Source organism: Acinonyx jubatus, chromosome D3 (genome assembly GCF_027475565.1).
Source record: "Acinonyx jubatus isolate Ajub_Pintada_27869175 chromosome D3, VMU_Ajub_asm_v1.0, whole genome shotgun sequence".
Classification (NCBI taxonomy): Eukaryota; Metazoa; Chordata; class Mammalia; order Carnivora; family Felidae; genus Acinonyx; species Acinonyx jubatus.
The window spans coordinates 17,787,815-17,810,217 of NC_069392.1; the positions used below are offsets into that span (position 1 = coordinate 17,787,815).

The 22,403-nt window shown below is 47.5% G+C and overlaps 1 protein-coding gene and 1 long non-coding RNA gene across 4 annotated transcripts in view; one reads left to right on the forward strand and one right to left on the reverse strand.

The window, feature by feature from the left end:
• The window catches only part of SVOP (SV2 related protein), a 77,422-nt gene that overhangs the window by 54,595 nt on the left and 424 nt on the right, over nt 1-22,403 (reverse strand). Inside the window, exon 2 of the mRNA XM_015075880.3 lies at nt 3,649-3,809. Within this exon, the coding sequence (XP_014931366.2) occupies nt 3,649-3,809 (161 nt within the window). The remainder of the gene's footprint in view (nt 1-3,648; nt 3,810-22,403) is intronic.
• On the forward strand, nt 3,391-19,276 carry LOC106978242 (uncharacterized). Of its 3 annotated transcripts, none has more exons than XR_008291604.1 (6): nt 3,391-3,937; nt 9,178-9,311; nt 9,732-9,915; nt 11,699-11,876; nt 18,504-18,671; nt 19,022-19,276. It is a non-coding gene; the product is annotated as an uncharacterized LOC106978242 (long non-coding RNA). The 3 variants fall into 3 exon arrangements; XR_008291605.1 differs by lacking the exon at nt 9,732-9,915 and adding an exon at nt 18,288-18,348 and having other exon boundaries at nt 3,396-3,937; XR_001430772.3 differs by lacking the exon at nt 9,732-9,915 and having other exon boundaries at nt 3,416-3,937; nt 19,022-19,275.

Below are 22,403 nucleotides of genomic sequence, written 5' to 3' on the forward strand. Positions count from 1 at the left end.
CATATGTTATTTGTATGCTCAGAAAAAAATAGGATATAATCGATCAGCTCGTAAGTGTTTTTGAAAAATATGGAAAGACTAAATACAACATAGTTGGCTGGACTGAGCCCTGCAACAGCACGGCTGGAAAAACTGGGGAAATCTGAATCAAAAGTCTGGGGTTTAGGCTCGGTTGGTTGGGCATCCGACTCAATGGTTTCGTCTCAGGTCATGATCCCACGGTTCGTGAGTTCGAGCCCTGCGTTGGGCTCTGCACTGGCAGCGCAGAGTCTGCTTGGAATTATCTCTCTCCTTCTCTCTCTGTCCGTCCCCTGTTCTGGCAAGCCTGAGCATGCTGCTCTCTCTCTCTCTCTTAAAAAATAAATTCAAAAACTTAAAAAAAAAGTCTGGGATTTAGTGAATAGTATTGCATCAGTGTTCGTTTCTTCGTTCTGACAAATGCACCGTAGCCCCGTAAGATGTTAATGTCAAGGGAAGCTGCAGGAAGGGTCTGAGGGAGCTCTCTGAACTGCGCTTGCAACTTCTCTGTGAATCTAAAGTGGCTTCCCAAACACGTTAATTGCAAACTAAAAATACTAAAGGAGCACACTGGGTGGCCCTTCTGTGGGCTGCCTCTGAGGATCTCATCAGCCCCTGCTGGGATTGTCATGTTTTTCGAGTTTCGGTCATGGGCCTCTTACATCAATCACAATTTTCTCCAGAAGTGTGAGCTGGTGTCTATCACACCAGCAGGATCGAGTTTCCTCCAGCAAAAAAATACAGAGGAGAAAGCAGAGTAAGTCCTACAGCAGCGTCAGTAGTAAGAACAGTAATAACAGAATAATGGTGCATGTTTCATGGCTCACCATGGGCCAGGCACTGCATGAAGACCTTGACGTTCACTGTCTCCTTTCATCCCCGTCTCACCCATTAGCTCAGACCCAGTCCCAGCTCCGTTTTGCAGAGGAGGACAAGGACTTGCCCAGTGGCACGCAACTGCCACACTGTAGATCCTGGAGCTGAGTCGAATCAGCCTGGGAGTAAAGCCACTGCTCCCAACCGTTGCCTGCCCCCTCCCCAGTCATTGCCTCCTTAGATCTGCCAACAACAGGCCTTGGGTTTGAGCCACGTACCCTCTCTCATGTTGGGAATCTCGGGCCTTCCAGGAATGCATGGGATGTTCTCATCCACCAGCATTGTGTGTGAGGGGAGACCAGGTGCCACAGCATCGCCTTGGGTGTCTCTTGTTTGACTAGCTCTACTCAGAGGAGCACAGGATCATGGGTACGAAGGTGGGCTCTGAGAATTGCCTGGCTGTCATTCCAGCTTTGCTCATTTTGGGGTGTGTGGCCCTGGGCAAGGTACTTACAGCACCTGGCCCAGGGTAATCCTCAGCCAATGTCCACTGCTCCTGTCACTATGGTCACCATCACCACCACCACCATCAACATCACCATTGCCATCATCATCGTCGTCATCACCACCAGCTCACCATCATCATTACACTATGATTACCACCATCACCACCATCTTCACCACCACCACCACCATCACCACCGTCACCACCATCACCATCATCACCACCACCACCATCGCCACCACCATCATCACCACCATCACCACTTTCATCATCACTACCATCAGCATCATCACCATCATTGCCACCATCACCATCACCACCACAACCATCATCACCACCATCTCACCATCATCATTATGCTATCATCAACACCACCACCACCATTATCTTTGCCACCACTAATATCATTATCATCACCACCACCACCATCATCACTATCATCATCACCATCATCACCATCACCATCCTCTTCATCACCACCGCCACCATCACATCATCAGCACCATCACCATTATCACCATCACCATAATCACCATCATCGTCGTCATCTTCATCACCACTGCCACCGTTACCGCCAGCACCACCATCATCATCATCACCACCACCACCACCATCATCATCCTCTTCATCACTAACACCATAATCCTCACTATCACCGTCACCACCACATCATCACCATCACTGTCATCACCACCATTATCACCATCACTACTACCATTGTCACCATCCTCTTCATCACCACCGCCATCACTGTTGTCACCATCACCATCATTTGCCATCATCACTATCATCCTCCTCCTCCTCACCATCATCATCACCGTCACCTCACCACTATCATTACACTATCGTCACTATCACCACCAACATTGTCACCATCATCACCATTACCACCATCACCAACATCATCACCACCATCATCACCACCATCATCACCATCATCATCAACATCATCACCATCATCACCAACATCATCACCACCATCACCACCATCATCACCACCATCACCATCACCATCACCACCATCACCACCATCACCACCAACATCATCACCACCATCACCATCATCACCACCATCATCACCATCATCACCACCATCACCATCATCACCACCATCATCACCATCATCACCACCATCATCACCATCATTACCACCATCATCACCATCCTCTTCATCACCACCACCATCACCGTTGTCACCATCACCATCATTTGCCATCATCACTATCATCCTCCTCCTCACCATCATCATCACTGTCACCTCACCACCATCATTACACTATCATCACTATCACCACCAACATTATCACCATCATCACCATCATCACCACCATCACCATCATCACCACCATCACCATCATCACCATCATCATCACCATCATCATGATTGCCATCATCATCAGAATCCTCTTCCTCCTCATCATTCTCCCCCTCCTCCTCCTCCTCCTCACCATCATCATCACTGTCACCTCACCACCATCATTACACCATCATCACTATCACCACCAATATTATCACCATCATCACCATTACCACCATCACCAACATCGTCACCACCATCATCACCATCATCACCACCATCACCACCATCATCACCACCATCACCATCATCACCACCATCACCATCATCACCACCATCACCATCATCACCACCATCACCATCATCACCACCATCATCACCATCATCATCATTGCCATCATCATCAGAATCCTCTTCCTCCTCATCATTCTCCCCCTCCTCCTCCTCACCATCATCATCACTGTCACCTCACCACCATCATTACACCATCATCACTATCACCACCAATATTATCACCATCATCACCATTACCACCATCATCAACATCGTCACCACCATCATCACCATCATCACCACCATCACCACCATCATCACCACCATCATCACCACCATCATCACCATCATCATCAGAATCCTCTTCCTCCTCATCATTCTCCCCCTCCCCCTCCTCCTCCTCACCATCATCATCACTGTCACCTCACCACCATCATCACACTATCATCACCATCACCACTAACATCACCACCATCACCATCATCATCATCGTCGCTGCTGTCCTCAGCTGAGTGTTGTGCAATGAAGCAGACTGGCAGGGATTGTGATGTAACCTTATCTGCTGGAGTCAGCCATGTTGGCCTGCCCACACTCCCAGTGTCACCTCTGGGCCCTCTGGGCCCTCTTACCTATCCCTTCCCTAGATACCTCTGAGAGTGCTATCTGGGGAGGTGACGCTGGCACCTCAGAGCCCCTGGCTGTGGCCCAGGCTGACATCCCAAATGCAGAGCCCCCTCACCGTCAGTGGGATTGGCAAACTCCTTGGGCACAGCTGCCCCATCGTCCAGCTCGACAGCCTCTAGGCCCGTGCGGACCCCTTCAATCTGGACCTCATGCTCTCCCGAAGCCGTGTCATCCTCTGACCTGGCACTCTCGCCCGTGCGACGGAATTTCACCACCCTAGAGAACAGAGCAAATCTGGTCATGATGGCTAGAACTTCCCTTCAATGCCCTTGCTGAACAGCTCTTGTGCCCAAGACAGGTGAAAGGCTTTTTCTCATGGTCCGGAGAATCGAATGGATGTGCAGGTAGGGGGTGGCATTTCCATTGAGTTGGACTGGTGGGGGGTGTGTGTGTGTGTGACAGCTTTAAGAGTTAATGTATCAGGGCTGCCACGTACATTTGTACAGGTTGGGCACTGCACAACTCCAGGGGGACCCTATACACGAGCTAGGCTATGTGAAAGAGGATATCTTTGCTGTAGATGTAAATACTGTTTGGAATCACCTGTGTTTCAGAATTTAGACTCCTCTCTCTGTGTCAGGGGTAACAATTTGTGGTCACCTAAGGGGTGACATTATGTCCACAAAAAAGTTGCCCTTACAGTCCTTTTTTTATAGTTAAAGTGGATGCCCAAGTTTTTTAATTGGGAGAAGTACTGTAGAAAGCCAGATTCTTCATGTCCCTTCAAAAAGTAGAGTATCTGGGGCAGCTGGCTGGCTCAGTCAGTGGAGCATGCGACTCTCGATCTTGGGGTTGTGGGCTCGAGCCTCATGTTGGGTGGAGAGATTAGTTAAAAAAAAGAGTGGAGTTCTGGTCACCTGGGGCTCATCTTCCTGTAAGGGAGCCGTGTGGCTCAATCTGGGTAGTGGGCTCCCCGTAGATGGGACACACACTCCATGGTTGATCACAGTCCCTTCCTCTCCAAGTTACTTCCAGCCTGGAGGGTCTTTTGCCACTTGTAGCTGTTCTCTGTCCCTCTTACTTGGCACTTGCCCCTTTTGTCTGGGCTTGTAGGCTTTCGCGTTTGAGACCCACGGACTCCGCTCTGCAATACATTCCTTCAAATGATACTATTTCTTGTTACTCTGGAAAAGCCTTGGTTTCTCCGAGCGGCGACCTCTTCATCAGCAGTAAAATTACCTGTGTCCTTCCATCTCCCTCACTCCCAAACACAAAACTCCTACCGTCCGCCAGCCCTGTGGTGGGTTTTGGGGTCACGGTGGGGACAGAACAGAGGCGTCCCAGCCAAGGGTCACGGGAGAGAGCGATGTTGAATGAGTAATGCCCGTTGCTCTTAGGGCTTTGAAAACAGAAGTCTGGAAAGTCAGGAGCATGAAGGCCTAAAGGGCAAATTTGGGCCAATGCTTTAAAAAGCTAAAAAAGGTGGGGCGCCTGGGTGGCTCAGTGGGTGCAGCATCTGACTTTGGCTCGGGTCGCGATCTCATGGTTCACGAGTTTGAGCCCCACATCGGGCTCTGTGCTGACAGCAGAGAGCCCTCTTCAGATCCTCTGTCCCCCCCCCGCCCTCCCCCATTGGTTCTCTCTCTCTCTCAAAATAAATAATAAACTTAAAAAAATAAAGAGGTAGAGGGGCGCCTGGGTGGCTCAGTCAGTTGAGTGTCTGACTTCGGCTCAGGTCATGATCTCACTGTTCGTGAGTTCAAGCCCCTTGTCGGGCTCTGTGCTGACAGCTCAGAGCCTGGAGCCTGCTTCGGATTCTGTGTCTCCCTCTCTCTCTCTCTGCCCCTCCCCCGCTCATGCTCCGTCTCTCTCTGTCTCAAAAATAAACATTAAAAAAAAAGAGGTAGAAAAGAAGAAATACCTAAGTAAAACATATTGTTACTATTATCATTATTAATTGTTGCACGATCCCCTGTATTTCACCGAGAATAACTGGTGCTCTGGCATAGAAGCAGGGGGAACACGTCCTGCTTATGAAGTTGGAGAAGAGAAAAAGCAGATGAAATCACAGCGAGTTTGCAAATACCTGAAGCACCACTCACGGACGAGGCTGGGCTTGGAAAGCTTGAGCTGTGAGGCTCGCCTGGGGCGGACCTAGAACACAGCGTTTGCAGGCTGGTCTGGTCTGACTGAAGCCTGGAGCTCTCACTCCATCCCGTCTAGCATCACCACCCCCGCTGGCAGCCCCGAGCTTACGTTCCGTGCCTCATTCTGGGTGTTGTTTTCCAAGCGCTCGGATCCGCACAACGGTCGAGGTTGGGATCCTTACCAGCCCTTTACTAGACCAGGAAACCGTGGCCCCAGAAGTCACGTGACTCGCTCACAGCCATGGCTAAAGTGACACAGAGCCAAGGTTCAACCCCATTTCTGTCAGATCAAAACCTTGCATTCCCGGCCAAAGACGGGACGCTCTCTCTCCAAACCCTTCTATTGCTCCCTACCTACTCTGACGTTCGTTCCATAAAAATTTTATTTTGAAATATTTAAAACATATGCAAGCGTATAGGTAACAATGACAGAAATATTTTGGCTCCGCTGTCCAGCTTAAGGACCGAACATTACTGTCAGGTTGCACGACAGAAAATTGCCAACGTTTGGCCATAATTCAGTGGAAGCTACCGTGACTTCTTTCTGATTTCCTTCTCCCACATCTTCCTAGGTAACTCTCTTCCTTGATCAGGGGTCTTTACACGCGTCATTAGTTGATTTAATCCTCACAAAACCCTGAATGGCAGTGACTATTATCATCCCCAGCCGATAAGATAGAACAGTCACTCTGAGCCTCAGTTTACCTCCTCTATAAATTGGGTGTGATAATTGCATCATGAATCGGATGCCTGAGACACAGAGCCTACGGTGGGATTCTCTTCTTTTTCGATTGTGGTAAAAGACACATAAAATAAAATTTGCCATCTTAACCACGTACAAGTGTACAATCGTATGGCATTAAGTCCATTCACGTTGTTGTCCCACCATCACCACCGTGAATCTCCAGGGCTCTTCCTCTTCCCGGTCTGGAACTCTACCCACTAAACACTAACGCCCTGTTCCCCTCTTCCTCCAGTCCCTGACACCCACCATCCCACATTCTGTCTCTATGAATTGAATTTTTCTACGTGCCTCACGTGAGTGGAATCGTACGGTATTTGTGCTTTTTGTGACCGGCTTCTTTCACTCAGAATCATGTCCTCGGGGTTCATTCGCGTCGTAGCACGTGCCAGAATGCCCTTCCTTTTTTAGGGTAAATAATATTCCATGGTATGGACATACCACAATTTTTTTTATCCGCCCATCATGGACGCTTGGGTTGTTCTACCTTTGGGCTGTTGTGAATAATGCTGCTGGGACCGTGGGTGTGCGTGTGTCTGAGTCCCAGCTTTCCCTTCTTTTGGTTCTATCCCCTGAAGTGGGATTGCTGGATCATAGGGTAATCTTATGTTTAATTTTCTGAGAAACCTGCATATAGTTTTCCACAGCGGCTGTAGCAGTTTGTATTTCCGTCATCAATGCACAAATGTTCCAATTTTCTACATCCTTGCCAATACTTGACTATTTCTTTTTTCTTTTCTTTTCTTTTTTTTTTTTAAATAAATTTTTTCAACGTTTATTTATTTTTGAGACAGAGAGAGACAGAGCATGAACGGGGGTGGGGCAGAGAGAGGGAGACACAGAATCGGAAACAGGCTCCAGGCTCTGAGCCATCAGCCCAGAGCCCGACGCGGGGCTCGAACTCGCGGACCACGAGATCGTGACCTGAGCTGAAGTCGGACACTTAACCGACTGAGCCACCCAGGCGCCCCTCTTTTCTTTTTTTTTAAATAAAAGCCAGCTTAATGGGTGTGGAATGGTATCTGGTTGTGGTTTGGATTTGAATTTCCCTAAAATTGAGCACTGATTTGTTGGCTATGTGTATATCTTTGAAAACATGTTCAAGGCTTTTGTCCATTTTTAAATCAGGTGTATTGGGAATATATTCTGGATATCAATGCTTTATCAGATATATGATTCACAGATAGTTTCTCCCTTTACACAGGTGGCCTTTTCAGCTCTGTTGATTGTGTCCTTGGATGTACACAAATTTTTAATTGTGATATGGTCCAGCCAGTTCCAATGCCATGAATCTTTTTCCTTATATTTTCTTCTAAGAGCTTTTTATAGGGTTAGATCTTTGATCCGTTTTGAGTTGATTTTTGTATATGCCATAAGGTGGGGGTCCGGCTTTTATTTTGCATGTGGACATCCAGTTTTCCCAGCACCATTTGTTGAGAGGACCGCCCTTCACCCCATTGAATGATCTCGTCAAAAATCACTTGACCGTTACACATGAGGGTTCATTTCTGAGCTCTCTACTCCATTCCCTTGGTCTATATGTCTTTCCTTAGGTCAGGACCACGTGGTTTTCGTCGCTGTCGCTTTGTAGTGAGGTTTGAAATCAGGAAGTGTGAGACCTCCAATTCTGTTCTTCGTTTTCAAAATTGTTTTGGCCGTTCTGGGTTCCATGGGATTCCGGATGAATTTCATGATGAATTCTTCGATCGCTGCAAAAATGAGCTGGGGATTCTTGCGCGAGGATTTGTTAAGGAAGTACTTCCACTGGGAAGTGAGGGAGGCAGGACAAGGCGGGGATGTGGTTTTTGCTGAAATCTGATCCGTTGGGGAGCTCTGGAGTGGGAATTATGCCACCAGGATGGTCCCACCCAGAAGTCTGGGGTCTGGGCTCGTGTCAGTCATTGGCACGTCACCGCAGGGGCGGAGGGCATAACCTCCTAGTTGTCCCCAGGTGAGGTGGCTCCCCTCAGCTGAGGGCACTCTTCAGAGCGGACCGCAGCTGGGAGCTATAAGCCGCCAAACCTAATGGCACCTGGGAGATTCACCAGCCTGGTAGAGGGGATCTGGGACCGACACCAATGGTATCTGCTACAAATAAGCCCCATCCAGAGTTATTATGCAAACAAATTTAAAGCACTGTGCACACCTCGAATTCCCCTCCCTCAAGCTTCTTAGATACTAGTTCTCAAACCACAGAGCTGTTTTTACTGAGCACTTGCTATGCGCTAAGAGCTATGCTATAAGCCTTTTACATTCTCGCCTGATACCCTGACAATTAGCCTATGAATTAGGTACCGCTATTATCCCCACGTCACGGATGAGGAAACCGATGCCCAGAGAGGTTAAGGCACTCATCCAAAGTCACACAGCTTGAAGGAGCTGAGGCCTCAGCCGGGTTGGCTTTGGTATTAGAGCCCTAGGTCCTAATCACTGGGCATCAGTTTCTCTCCCCAGAGAGAAGGCGTCTGGGGAAGGAAGGTGATACCTGAACTGAGCTGGCCTACATGTAGGAGACTTGCCAGGCAGTGGGAAACGATGTGTTCTAGAGCGGGAATCAGAAGGCACAGCTCTATTCCAGCCTGGCCGACCACTTCCCAGGTCATCACACTGCTGCAGGGCGTTTTAGCTGAGTGGAGTCTTTGAACCCCCAACAGGGCTGGTCACGACCCTGATGGCCGGGGCCCCACGGCCAGAGGGTCTGATTCAGAAGGTCTCGGCTGGGAACTGAGATTTTGCATTTCTGACACGTTCCCAGGTGGTGCTGCCGTTGCTGATGTGCGGACTGATTTCGTGCCACGGAGCCAGACAAACGATTCTGCTGTGCGCCTGCCCCGTACCGATCATGAAGCAGTTGTGCCGAGGATCGGAGCCCCTACTCTGTCGGCGGAGGTGGGTGTCTGCAGCCCCTCTACCTTGTCCGAGAGGCCCAGGACCCCTGTGATACAGGACAGATAGATGCCCCTGCCTGGAGCCGGGAGGCAGGTGTCCCCTGGGAGCAAAGGCCTGGGGCCCGGAAATCTGGTTAGAAGCTGGGGTCTGGGGCTTTGCTTAAGCAGCAAGAACACTGTTTTCCTCTGACCAGGCATTTCTTTGGGGGTAGCTTTGGGGGGCATGCTGAGGGAGACCATGGGATTGTTCTCAGGCCAGTGCCGTGCCCATAGACTGAATCTCAGCTTAAACCCCCCAGGCCATAAGGATGTGTAGCATGTGACAATATCCAGGGTGTATATGCGACCAAGTTCAACCTGCCGATGGTGAAATAACAGGCTCCAAAATGTTCTGAACGTTCAACAGTCAGTCTGCTCTTAGGGCTGGTTTGAGTGGTCGATAGCCCACCGCTGCGTAAGAGTCCTCAAATCACCAACACCTGCCACAACTCAGATGGACGTTGAAACGTGAAGCTGGGTGAAGGAAGCCAGACGCAAAAGGCCGCATGTTGCATGATTCTATTTACGTGAAGTATCCAGAATGGACCAGCGCATGGAGACAGAAGGTGGATTAGCGGTCACCGGGGTCTGGGAGTGGTGGGGGAAGGGGGGTGGCTGCCTGATGGTACCGGGTTTCCTTTTGAGACGGTGGAAATTCCCTGGAACCAGATAGAGGTGACTGTGGCATGCCATTGTGAATATACGCCAAGTTCACTGCCGCATGAGTCATGAGAGCCCAAAAAGGTGGGAGCGACCCAAGTGTCTCTCAGCTGATGAATGGATGAACAAAACGGGGTCCTAGCCACACAATGGAATACTATTCAGTCTTAGAAAGGAGTGAAGCGTCGACCCATGCTACGACACGGACGAACCTTGAAAACACCACGCTAAGTGAAACATACCGGTCGCAAAAGGACAAAGAGTGTATGATTCGACTTTCGAGATGCTTGGAGAACTCAATTTCACAGAGACAAAGGAGAATAGCAATCGCCAGGGGTGGTGGGGGCGGGGCTGGGAAGAAATGGAAGGCTCGTGTTTAAGGGGGTCAGAGTTGCATTTTGAGAAGACGAAATAGTCCTGGAGACGGAGGACGGTGTGGTTGCCCAACAAGGCCAGTGTATGTACACTTACAAATAATTAAAACGATGAATTTTGTTTGTGTATTTCACCATCAAAAAAAACCAACCCCCTCAATCTTTAATACTGCCATCGATGTTACTGGAATCCATGTGTTCATTTATTCAACAAATATTTATTGAGCACCTGCCTCGTAGCGAGTCCAAAAGTACTACTGGGGTTTCAAGGGTGAGCCAAGCACACTGAGGTTCCTTCCTGCTGGGCTCATGGTCTGCTGCTGGGGAGGGAGGCGGGCATTGAAAAAGGTGTGTGTGCCCACACGCAGCTGTCTTGCACATTGTGAGAAATGCTACAGGTAAGTGCCGTGAGGGGCGGCTGGGTGGCTCTGTAGGTTAACTGTTGGACTCTTGACGTTGGTTCAGGTCATGATCTCACGGTTTGTGAGTTCGAGCCCCGTGTCGGGCTCCATGCTGACAGCTCGGAGCCTGCTTAGGATTCTCTCTCTCCCTCTCTCTCTGCCTCTCCCCTGCTTGTGCTCTCTCTCTGTCTCTCTCTCAAAATAAATAAATAAACCTTTTTTTAATGCCTTGGGGGCACCTGGGAGGCTTAATCGGTTAAGTGTCTGACTTCAGCTCAGGTCATGATCTCGCCGTTTGTGGGTTCAAGACCTGCATCGGGCTGTGCTGAGAGCTCACAGCCTGGAGCCTGCTTTAGATTCTATGTCTCCCTCTCTCTCTGCCCCTGGTCCTCTCACACTCTGTCTGTCTAACAAAAATAAATAAACTTAAAAAAAAAAAGCTTTGAAAGGCTAGCTAGGGGCGTGTGCGGGGGTAACATTTCAACTCTGCAACCCTCTGAGTAAGGGGTGGTATTAAATGGGAAGGAATTTCAAATAAGTGGGACTTCCTGTCCCTAAGAAGCAACCCCCACATCAGAAACATCAACAGTCCCCTAGGTATTCATGGGAGATAGAAATATAGAGAAGTATTAGAAAAGGGAAGGAAATGGACATTTAAAACAATTTTTTTAATGTTTATTTCTTTTTGAGAGACAGAGCGTGAGCGGGGGAGGGGCAGAGAGAGAGGGAGGCACAGAATCCAAAGCAGGCTCCAGGCAATGAGCTGTCGGCACAGAGTGCGACCCGAACCAGGGCTCGAACTCAGAGACCGTGAGATCATGACCTGAGCTGAAGGCGGACGCTCAACCGACTGAGCCACCCAGGCGCCCCAAGAAGGAAATGGACATTTACATGCGTCATCACCTCATTTTCAGGGATGAAGGGAAGATGAATGGATCACCCTTAACTCCAAGGTAACATCGCAGAGGGAATGACCATGAAGCCCGACAATCTCCTCGGGATCCTGCTTGTATCGTATCCTCTCCTCAAGGACCATCCAAGGGCTCCACACTTCTTTCTGTGACTAAAGGGACCACTGCAACTCTGGGGAAGGTACTCTGTGATAGCTTTCAAAACATCCAGTGCTCTGTGCTCCCACACAGAACTATGCTGCTGGCAGTTCGTTGCAGGGACAGACGTGAGAAGGCAACGGCTTACGATACAAACAACGGCTGATAAGTGTTGTTAGCCTGCCGGGTGTCAGGTGCCATGCCTGTGCTCTGCATTGATTACCTTATGTACTTTTCACCGTCACTAGCCCCATTTCACAGATGAGGACAGCGAAGGCCAGAGGGGCCAGGAGCTGCACGAAGGTCACCCAGCAGGTGTCTAAGCCAGACTTTGGCAAAGCCGTCTGACTTCAGAGTCCCCCCTCCCAGCTGCTCTGCTATATTCTCTTCTGGTGCCGGCATGCTGTGTGCAGTAATCATTGGGAGGGGAGTAATTACATAGATTATGGTGCATCCACTTAAGAGAATGTTTAAAAAATTCTGTTTGTTGATCCCTATCATAATATCTCAACCATCCAAGGGGCCATCATTGGACGAACAGATCAACAGAGTGTGGTCTGGACATACAGTGGAATATTATTCAGCCCTTAAAAAAGAGGACATTCTGACACGCTACAACATGGATGAACTCTGAAGATATTATGCTAAATGAAATAAGTCTGGCATGAGAAGACAAATATTGTATGAGTGTGCCTATACGAGGGAGCCTAGAATAGTCAAATTCACAGGGACAGAAGGTAGGATAGCAGTTGCCAGGGGCTGGGGGGAAGGGGGATTTGGTGTTTAATGGGGACAGAGTTTCATCTGGGGAAGATGAAAAAGTTCTGGAAACGATGGTAGTGTTGGTTGCATAACAGCGTGAAGGTACTTAAGGCCGCTAACCATATGCTTAAAATTGTCCAAATGGTAAATTTTATCTTACGTATATTTTGCCATAATAAACACACACCCACCCACCCACCCACCCACCCACCCACACACACACGCGCGTTGATCTCTAAGAGCCAACAGGAAAAGATTGTCAGGGTTCGTTATTAAATATGCTAGAATGTGGTTACGTGATCTAGGTTCTTTGCTACTAAGATTTAAGTGTGGTCTTGAACCAGGGTCCCCAGCATCCCCTAGAGGCTTGTTAGAAATTCAGAGTCTCAGGCCCTGACCCAGAGCTACTGAATCAGCATCTACCTGCATTTTAGCCAGGTCCCCAGATAATTTGTGTGCACCTTTGTTGGACAAACGATGCTATCGAGTATTCTTCCACCGTCCTGGGCGTTCTGGAAGGATACATAAGAAATCACAGGCTGGTTTCTTCTGGGAAGAAGGACTGCACGGAAATGGGGACTTTCTGGATGGGAAGGACATTTGTCTACTTTTCATTTTAGACCTTTCTAACGTTTGCAATTTTAAACCTGCACATATATTGCTTTTGTAACATAAGTAACAACAGCAACTCTTTCCAGAGATAACGTGGCACCTGCTAAGCGCAGTGCAGACACTTTCATCTGTGGAATGGGAATAATAAGGAGCTTGCAGGACCGCTATAGAGGTTAACTGAGCTTGACGAAGGAACGGGAAAATCACGGGCATTGAGTAAATGCCACCTTCCCTCCACCTGGTCCCGCTCGAATCGCCTTTCTGCCTGAGCTCAGAGGACACTGACCCTTGTGAAATATGACCTTGAGAAAGTGACTTAGCTCCCCGCAGGTTTAAACCGGGATCTGCTCACATTCCCACTCCGGCAAACCCCAAGAAGCCAGCGCATCTTTCTTTATGAAAACTTGTTTAAAGACAGACATAAAGAGAGACCTTTGACACTAAATGACTCTCAGAAAAGCAGACTACATTTCGACTCGGTCGGGTTCCTGAAAGTATTTATCAACTCTCTGAGTCAAGACTTCCCAAGGGGGGAAAATGTGATAGGAAAGATAAAGAAAATCGCGATGACATATGTTAAATGTATGAGGGCTTGGAAACAGGTTGGCTTACAAAACTTCTTGGCATTTGCTGTGTATATACAGCATGGAATTTACCAAAATAGCAGGGAACATTTATTTCACATAATTTTGCTATTTAAAGAAGAGAAGAGCTTGAGGAAATGGTTGTCAAAAATCGTATTTGTACCATCATGTAATTCACTCCAGTTCCTTAAATTAGGGTCTGAGCCTTGGTTAGGGTATTTCAGATACGGAAGTTTTTTCTCTTTTCATCTGAGCTTCTGGGCTTTTATCCCCTGAGTTAGCGAATCTACCAGACTGAAAGGGAAGCTTACCCCTCACTGTGATTTTCACAGGGTGGCAGATAGTGTCCCGTCATGAAGAGACATGGTCTGTCCTGGGGAAGAAGGGAGCCCAACTCTGGCAAGCAGACTGACCTGTGCTTGGATTCCTTGTCCATGCCACTTAGTTGCTGTGTGACCCTAGGGAGGTTACTTGACCTCTCTGAGTCTTGGTTGCCTCCCTGATTGGATGGAGATGGTAATTCCCACCTCACAGGGTTGCCAAGGAGATGAAAGGAGTCAATACAGACAAGAGTGTCTTGCACAGCCCGGCACAATCATTCGGTAATTTCGGTGTTTACTGAGTGCTGACGGTGTGCTGGGTGCTGGGATGCCAAAGGCACAAAATAGATGTGGTCCTTGCCCTCATGGGGTGGGTGCTCTAGTTGGGGAGATGGTAAGCGAAGAAATTATAATGCATTTGCCAATGAATGGATCTTGAGAAGGAAAGGAAAGGAGTGGGGAGGTAAAGAACTGGCGGAAGGAGGAGTCAGAGTCAGAGTCAGAGTCCCTAAGGAGGCTGAGATCAAGAGGGCAAGGAGAGCTGGGCACAGTTGGAGAGAGGGCAGGGAGAATGGCTGGTGCAAAGGCCCAGAGGCAGGGCCAAGGCATGGAGGTCAGAGAGACAGGCTGGGTCATGCAAAGCGTTGGACACCACAGTGAGGACTTTCCACATTATCCCAAGACCCAGGGGATGCCATTGAAAGCAAGCAGGCAAGAGAGAGTGGAAGATGATGAGAGTTGAGTTTTGAGAAGATCACTCAGGCACATGTTTCCACAAGAGGAAGAGCAGGTTGTGGAGGGTGGTTTAAAATACAGGTTATAATATTATTGAGGGAGAGCAAGACCGACGGACCAGGAGACAACTGTTGGTAAAGAATACACTCTGTTCTACTCCCAAATCACCAGAGGAGCCTGCCACACCTCAGGCGCCATATGGGGACGCACCTGAGTTGGTAAAAAGGCAGGGAGGGTGAGGGGGAAAGGTGGGCAAGAGCCCTTATCCTGGTTTCCACAGGAAGGAGTAGGTGAGGCCGGGTAAGCGGGCTGAGGTTTGAGTAATTTCAGTGTGGATAATCTCAGCAGGTTCTGGGGCACAGGGGCTGCCTGGTACTTGGCCTTGGGGTGATTAGGACAGGTGGATGGTGGCTCTGGGTTGGTTACCTTGTGTACTAAAAGTGCACTGGCAGATGAATCATGACTAGTTCATTCCGGAAGGGACAACCCCTCCAGGATCAGCAAGGCCCCAAGATGCCAAAACACTAGACTAGAAAATAAGAGGCATGTTTAACACAGAAAGATGGCAAGGAAGGAAGCAGGGAGACCAGGGAGGTGGCTGTCCAGTTGGCTGTGTGAGAGGTGATGGTGGCTTGGATTAGGGGGACTAAACCGGGGAAGGGGGTGGGGGTGAAGCTTTTGTTATTTGTCCTCCCTACCCACCCCCCACCGATGAGTAGAGGAAGACCCCTTCCCTGAGAGACCCGTCTACAAGGCATAACAAATGCCCACCCACTTCTTTGGGGAACTCAGTCGGCAGCGCTGAGGACCAGCATCCCTCGGTTTTGTCCCACGTGCTCAGCGGCGTGGCGTTGGGGCTTCTTAGGAATCTGAGACCTATTGGCCAATGGGATTCGATACCGTGGGCCCAGTGCAATGGAGATTGCCGAGGTTATTTAAAAATGGACTCGCTTTTCGTTTCCCTTCGAGATAAGACCTGGGCACTCCCTGAGCCGTGCGATTCGGGAAGCGTCTCCTCAGGAGCTGAACCTCTGTCTTCAAATATTTCAAATTTAGGCACGTGAAAGATGGCACTTGTTCAACTCGGACCCTGAGACCAGAGCTTGAGCTTCTGGGGATAGAGGAGAGGGAAGCAGATTTCAGCACAGCATGGGGAGCCTTCTTAGGCCAAGAAGTCCAGAGACAAAAAAGGCTGCTTTCGAAGGCAGTGGGCCTCTCCTTTAGGAGAGACGGTCTAGGAGAGGTGGGTGGGTATCCACGAGTGGACCTAAGGGTAATGATATTTAACACGCAGCATTTCAGCACACCTAAATGCTATATATACTTACAATCTTCTATAATCTCTTCAACAACCCTGGGAAGGAGGTGTTATTAATATGCCCAGTTTATAGACAAGTAAATAGAAGCTCGGGGACATCACATCAATTGGCTCAGGATCCCTAGAGAGAATATAGTGTACTACAGTCCCTGGCCGGAGAAGTTCCACAGCCCACAGTCTTAACCAATTAGCCGATGCTTCTCTGCGGCCAAGAACACCCCTAGGGAGCTGATTAAAATGCCAATTCCTGGGCCATTCTCCTGATTTAAGGCTTGTGCATCTCTGCAGGGTAGAGCCCAGGGATCTGAATTTTAATAACCCACCGAGGGTGGCCACAGATGTTTGAAAGCCACCGCTTGATGCCCTCCTGCCCTGGGTTGGGGCGATAAGATATGAGGGGTTGGATGCAATGGCCTTTAAGATCCCTTCCATTCCAGAATCTCTAGACGTCCATAATTAGAAGAAAGCTTAGTTCTCCGTGGATTTTAGTTCTCTGTATTTTCCTACCACCTCCATCGACCTGAATAGCATTGACTTTGTTCCCTGGGTAGTGGACCACTAGCTTATATTCTGGACAAAAGGCAACAATCACAAATAAACAACAGTTAACATTTATTTAGCCCTTACTCTGTGCAGGTAGCTCTACTAAGCGCTTGAAACTGGGGCCTGGAGGGGCGCCTGGGTAGCTCAGTCGGTTAAGCGGCCGACTTCGGCTCAGGTCACGATCTCGCGGTCCATGAGTTCGAGCCCTGCGTCGGGCTCTGTGCTGACAGCTCGGAGCCTGGAGCCTGTTTCAGATTCTGTGTCTCCCTCTCTCTGACCCTCCCCCGTTCATGCTCTGTCTCTCTCTGTCTCAAAAATAAATAAATGTTAAAAAAAAAAAAAAAAAGGAACTGGGGCCTGGAGAAGAAAAGATGGCCTTCCAGTTTAGCAGGAAAGTCAGGATTTGAATCCAGGTCTGCTTGAGTAGAGAGCCCCCACACTTGCTCATTCTGTGCCATGGCCTCAGTGGAGGGGTGACAGGGAGCAGAGAGCTGTGCTACACCTTTCCAAGTAGTTTGTCTTTGTAACTGACTCATGCATTCACTCAGCAAGCATGCTGTAAGGACCTTCTGTGTGTCAGACTGAGCTCTTGTCCTTATGGACCTCATAGTTTTTTTTACCAACAGTATACTGAGGGTGGAAGAAGGTGCATAAAGAGCACGTACTAGGGTCCTGACAGGACTAAGGTCAGAGAAAATGAGGTTGGAAGAGAGACCCAAAGATGCTGTAGGAATAGAGACACTGAATAATGTATTACCTAAACTAAAACACTTTAGAGCAGTGGTTCTCACTGGGGCACAATTTAGTCTCTTAGGGGACATTGGCAATGTCTGGAGACATTTTTGATTGTCACAACTTGGGGGGACAGGTTGTGACATCTAGTGGGTAGAGGCCAGGGATGCTGCTAAACATCCTATAATGCATAGCCACGCCCCCCCCCCACAAGGTACCATCTGGTCTGAAATGTGAATAATGTCAAAGTTGAGAAACCATGTACTACAGAGTGAGAGATATAATTAATAATTATCACAGAATAATTTCCATAAGCCAGGATGGTACCAGGCACCCATCTAGGGAGCTTAGAATCTTAAAGCTGAGAATGCCTCTCAAGGTGGCCCGGGGAACCCCTTAGGTCTCAGGAAACTAAATACGCTGCCTAAGATCACACAGTGATTCACAGTCAGATCTGCATAATTCTTTAAGACAGACGGAGAAGAGATTCACAGGGGCTGTAGTACCACTCTCCGGGCCAGCAGACCCTGCGACAATCCTCCCTAAAACCTAAGATCACCCAAGCAATGGCCTTTTTGCAAGGGGACATTTTGCACGGTCCCCTTTGCAAGGGGACATTCTTTCTTTGGCCTCCAGATTGTTCCCCTTTAAGTCACTAAAACACATATCCCCTAGAGGTAAGGTCGGCTGGCATGTGTTTGAAATGATGGGGTGTGAGCAGCTTTGAACTTGAGGTTTTAAAAGGTTTCGGTGGGTTGACCTTGAGGATCCCTAGGCTATTAAAACAACTCTCTGCTTTTTGCCTGAAGTGAGTAGATAATGAACTCCCGTCTCTCCTCCTTGGCCAGGAATCTCCCCCTTTGGGGAGCATTTTCTTCGTGTTCTGAGAAAGGAGACCATGGCTTCCAGGTGATGTTGGGGGATAAGGGAAACGAATCTAGAGTGAAGGAAGACCGATAACGCCAGCACCATTCGCTGAGCCCTAACTCGGAGCCAGGCACTGAGCTAAGAGCTTCCCAGAGATGACTGTTCTGATTCTCACTCACAACAGCCTTGCCCTGCAGATACGGCCATTATCCTGACTTGATGGAGGAACACCCAGCATTTGGGAGATGAAGTCACTGGCCCGAGGCCACCCAGGTGTTTGAACCCACATCTGCCCACCTCACAGCCCACACTTTTACCCCTGCTGTTGCTGAAGCTCAGGAGAAGTCCGTGGAAGATTCATTGAGGTAATGCACTTGAGTTTAATCTTGAAGACAAAGTTGGTAAGAAAGGAGAGAGGAAGAAAGTGAACTGGGCGGACACAGTCTGAAGTTCCAACTCGTTGTCACACACTACAGGGCCCCGTATGGCCCGGTCCTTGCCATCCTCTGCAGTCTCCCTCAAGCCGCCAGTTTATTATGTTCCCCCCACTGGCTTGATTTTGAGACACGACACTTTTTTCCACTCTGGTGCCTTTGCTTCCACAGTTCCCTTTGTCCAAAATACCCACTCTTCTCCTTAGATGATTCGTGGGGGCTCAATTCCAATGTCACATTCTCAAGGAATCCTTCACTGGTCCTGCCTCTCCCCCATCTAGAACTAGTCTCATCGCACCCTGCACTTGTCCTGAAGACACTTCTCATAATTGGGAGCGCCAGGGTGGCTCAGTCAATTAAGCGTCAGACTTTGACTCAGGTCATAAACTCGTGGTTTGTGAGTTCAAGCCCCGTGTTTGTGCTGACAGCTCAGAGCCTGGAGCCTGCTTTCGATTCTGTGTCTCCCTCTCTCTCTGCCCCTCCCTTGCTCACGCTCTCTGTCTCTCAAAAATAAAATCAACATTAAAAAATTAAAAAAAAAGACAGTTCTCATAATTACTGTGCAAGACGTGTTCAAGGTCTGCCTCTCCTAGCACTAGACCAGTGTTGTCCAATATGGTAGCTACTAGCCAGATGTAGCTATTTTTTTTTTTTAATTTATTTATTTTGAGGTGGGGGGAGGCAGAAAGAGAGCGAGAGAGAGAATCCCAAGCAGGCTCTGTGCTGTTGATCATGCAGCTTGAACGCAGGGAGGCAGTCTGTGAGATCATGACCTGAGCTGAAATCGAGAGTCAGATGCTTAACCGACTAAGCCACCCAGGGGTCCCCACATGTAGCTACTGAGCAGTTGAAATGTCATCGGTGCAACTGAGACACTGACTTTTTCAAATTTCGCGTATTTTATTTACAAATTATATTTTATGCTATATACTATACTATAGAAATGATTTTATGTACAAATTGCGTAACTTAAGTTTAAATGTAAATAGCCACATATGGTTAGTGACTACCATATCGGACATTGCAGCTTTAGATTGTCACCTCCTTGATGGCAAGGACCATGTCTAGCTTATTCAGTCGTAGAATCCCTTGTACCTAGGGTGGTGCCCAAATGAATGAAATGAATGAATCGATCATCACCCAATCAACCAATGTAGTCTGCAAAAGTTGCTTTCAAGAAATCATCCTAGAAAGGAGAGCCCCAGAAAAGTCTCGCACAAGGACACGCAATAACGCAGAACTGGATATAAAATCTCAGCCTCCTGAATCTCCTGTACACGGTGCTGCGCCTGAATGGACAGCAGGTGAAAAGCAGAGGTTGTTTGGAGCCTGAAATGAACCATCCTAGAGCTGTGTGAAGGAGCTTCCAACTGCAAGGCAGGACTGTTTTCTTAGGCATCCTTATCCCCTTTCCCCCTCCCCAAACCCTGTAAACTACTTAGTGGCTTATAATCTATTAACACTTGGCTTCCCATGAGACTGAGCCTGTTCCAAAGTTCACTCTTGCCAACCCTCTACAAGGCATTCTGATTTTTTCTTTAAACCATATTGCTCTCAGGAAATCTGTTGCCTGCAATCTGTGCACAATATACACAGGGTGTGGTTTAAAAAACATCTAAGTCGTGATTTGTAACCCACTCAGATTCACGTGGCTGTTCCTTTTACTTCACTTCTTTTTTTATAAATAGTGGTCAACACATTTCAGGGCTAATTTTGACTTCATTCAAATTGCAGATTACAATTTTAAGCTTTCAGCATAGGGAGCCTCTACATATTTTTATAAATGATTTTTTTAGATGTAATAATAATATTAGTTAGTATACGTCAAATGCTTTGTGTTTGCCAGGCATTCAGCACACGTCATGTCACTGGATCATTACAGCAACTCTGTGAATCAAGTACTATTATGAGCCCCATTTTATGGCTGGGGAAATTCAATCTCAGAAAGGTTAAGTCACTTGCTCCAGTCAAATAAGCAGAAAGTGGCAAAGTCAGGATCTGAACTCAAGTCTGTGTCACTCGAGAGCCAGCGATCTTAGTACACAATTTGGCCTCTCTAATGGATAATACATGTTAAAATATCAGGGAGAACAATCAAGAAACTTAACCTGCAGTTTGGGAAGAGAGAGACTTACTTTTTATTCTTGAGCTTCTTTTTGAACTTTATTTATCCTCCGTACAGATTCTATTAGTGCCTTATATTGTACATTAGTATAAAAAAACTAAATTAATTTTAAATTTTAAATAAATAAAACCCTCTGATTATTTTTGCCTTCTTTTTGAATTGAAAGAATTATCACAATAGTGTCATGTCTATACCCGAGTCTCTGAGTAATCTGCAAAGTTCACATGCTCTGACATTTTTTGAAAATTTATCTCAGTAAACTGCAGATCCAATATATATTGTATTCCTATTCTAGGTACTAGACTTCATATTTCAGTTTCTGAATTACTTTTTATTCTGCGATAATAGGTTGGTTTTTGGACATATTTATTTTCAACGAAAGTGGTATGTTTCCCTTAAGAGATTTACACTCAGATATGAATATTTTTACGTATTCATACATTGACCTCTGGAAATTCTAACACTGAGCATCCTTTAGCATTTGTGAAATAACCCTACATTACATAAGATACCCTGTTTGTGGATCAATTAATAAAAATGTAAAAGAATAATTAAAGTTTTAAAATGAAAATTAATTTTACACTGATTGAGAAGTAAACATTACAATACCCTTCAGGTTTCAGAGCCTCAGAGAGCTGTATCAGTCACACTAAAAGTCACTTGGGAGAATTTCTCGGTGGCTTAGAGAGGAAAAAAATTTTTTAAGTCAAGAAAACACACGTATACTAACAATGATGTATCCTTTCCAACAAATCCAAACAATGTCTACTTGTATCATCCAAATAGCTGGTGCTTCTAAAAATTAAAACAGAAATCCCTGTTAATGCCCCATCTCATAGTCTTGGGATTTGCTTAACAGCTCACCATCGGCTTGTAGTAGGAGAAATCTGTAAGCCCCCTCTACAAGGCCCCTGTCCTTTCCGTTGCTTGGTTTTATTCCCCCAAGATTCTCAGAGCAAATTTGACATTCCTTACAAATTCCCATCCTCTAGCTTTGTATTCCTGATGTTCTTGAGGATAGCCATCGACAGTGAGTCCCACTCTAGCTGGCTGTTACAAAAACCTTTTCATTCAGAAGAAGGCAAGAGGTTTCAGCGACCGTGCACAGCCCTCTCATTCACACACTTCATAAACAACAAGACTTTGCCCAAGCCTCCCCTCTAGGAAGGTATTCCGGCTTTTTAGACACCACTTTGCAACATCGGTATCATTCCCTTCCCAAAGACCTTGCAGAAAAATTAGGGATTTCACAGCCTTGGAGAAGGGCTGGGAAAAACCGATGTCATTGCATATGGACTCATCAATTCAGTCCACATTTCAAAACAGCAGCTAACGCTTTCTTAAAACACAGACCTCAAAAATCCCTTTAGGATCGCGAGCAATTAAAAGGGAAAACATAACACCCCTTGTTCCCCATAAGACTCTGACGGATCTGAAAAATAGAACTGAATCAAAGATACAGAGGCTGGGCTCCTGGAGTAGGAAAATGGCTTGTCTCCTCTGGGCCTAATTCTTTCCTCTCAAACAGTTCCTTTTCA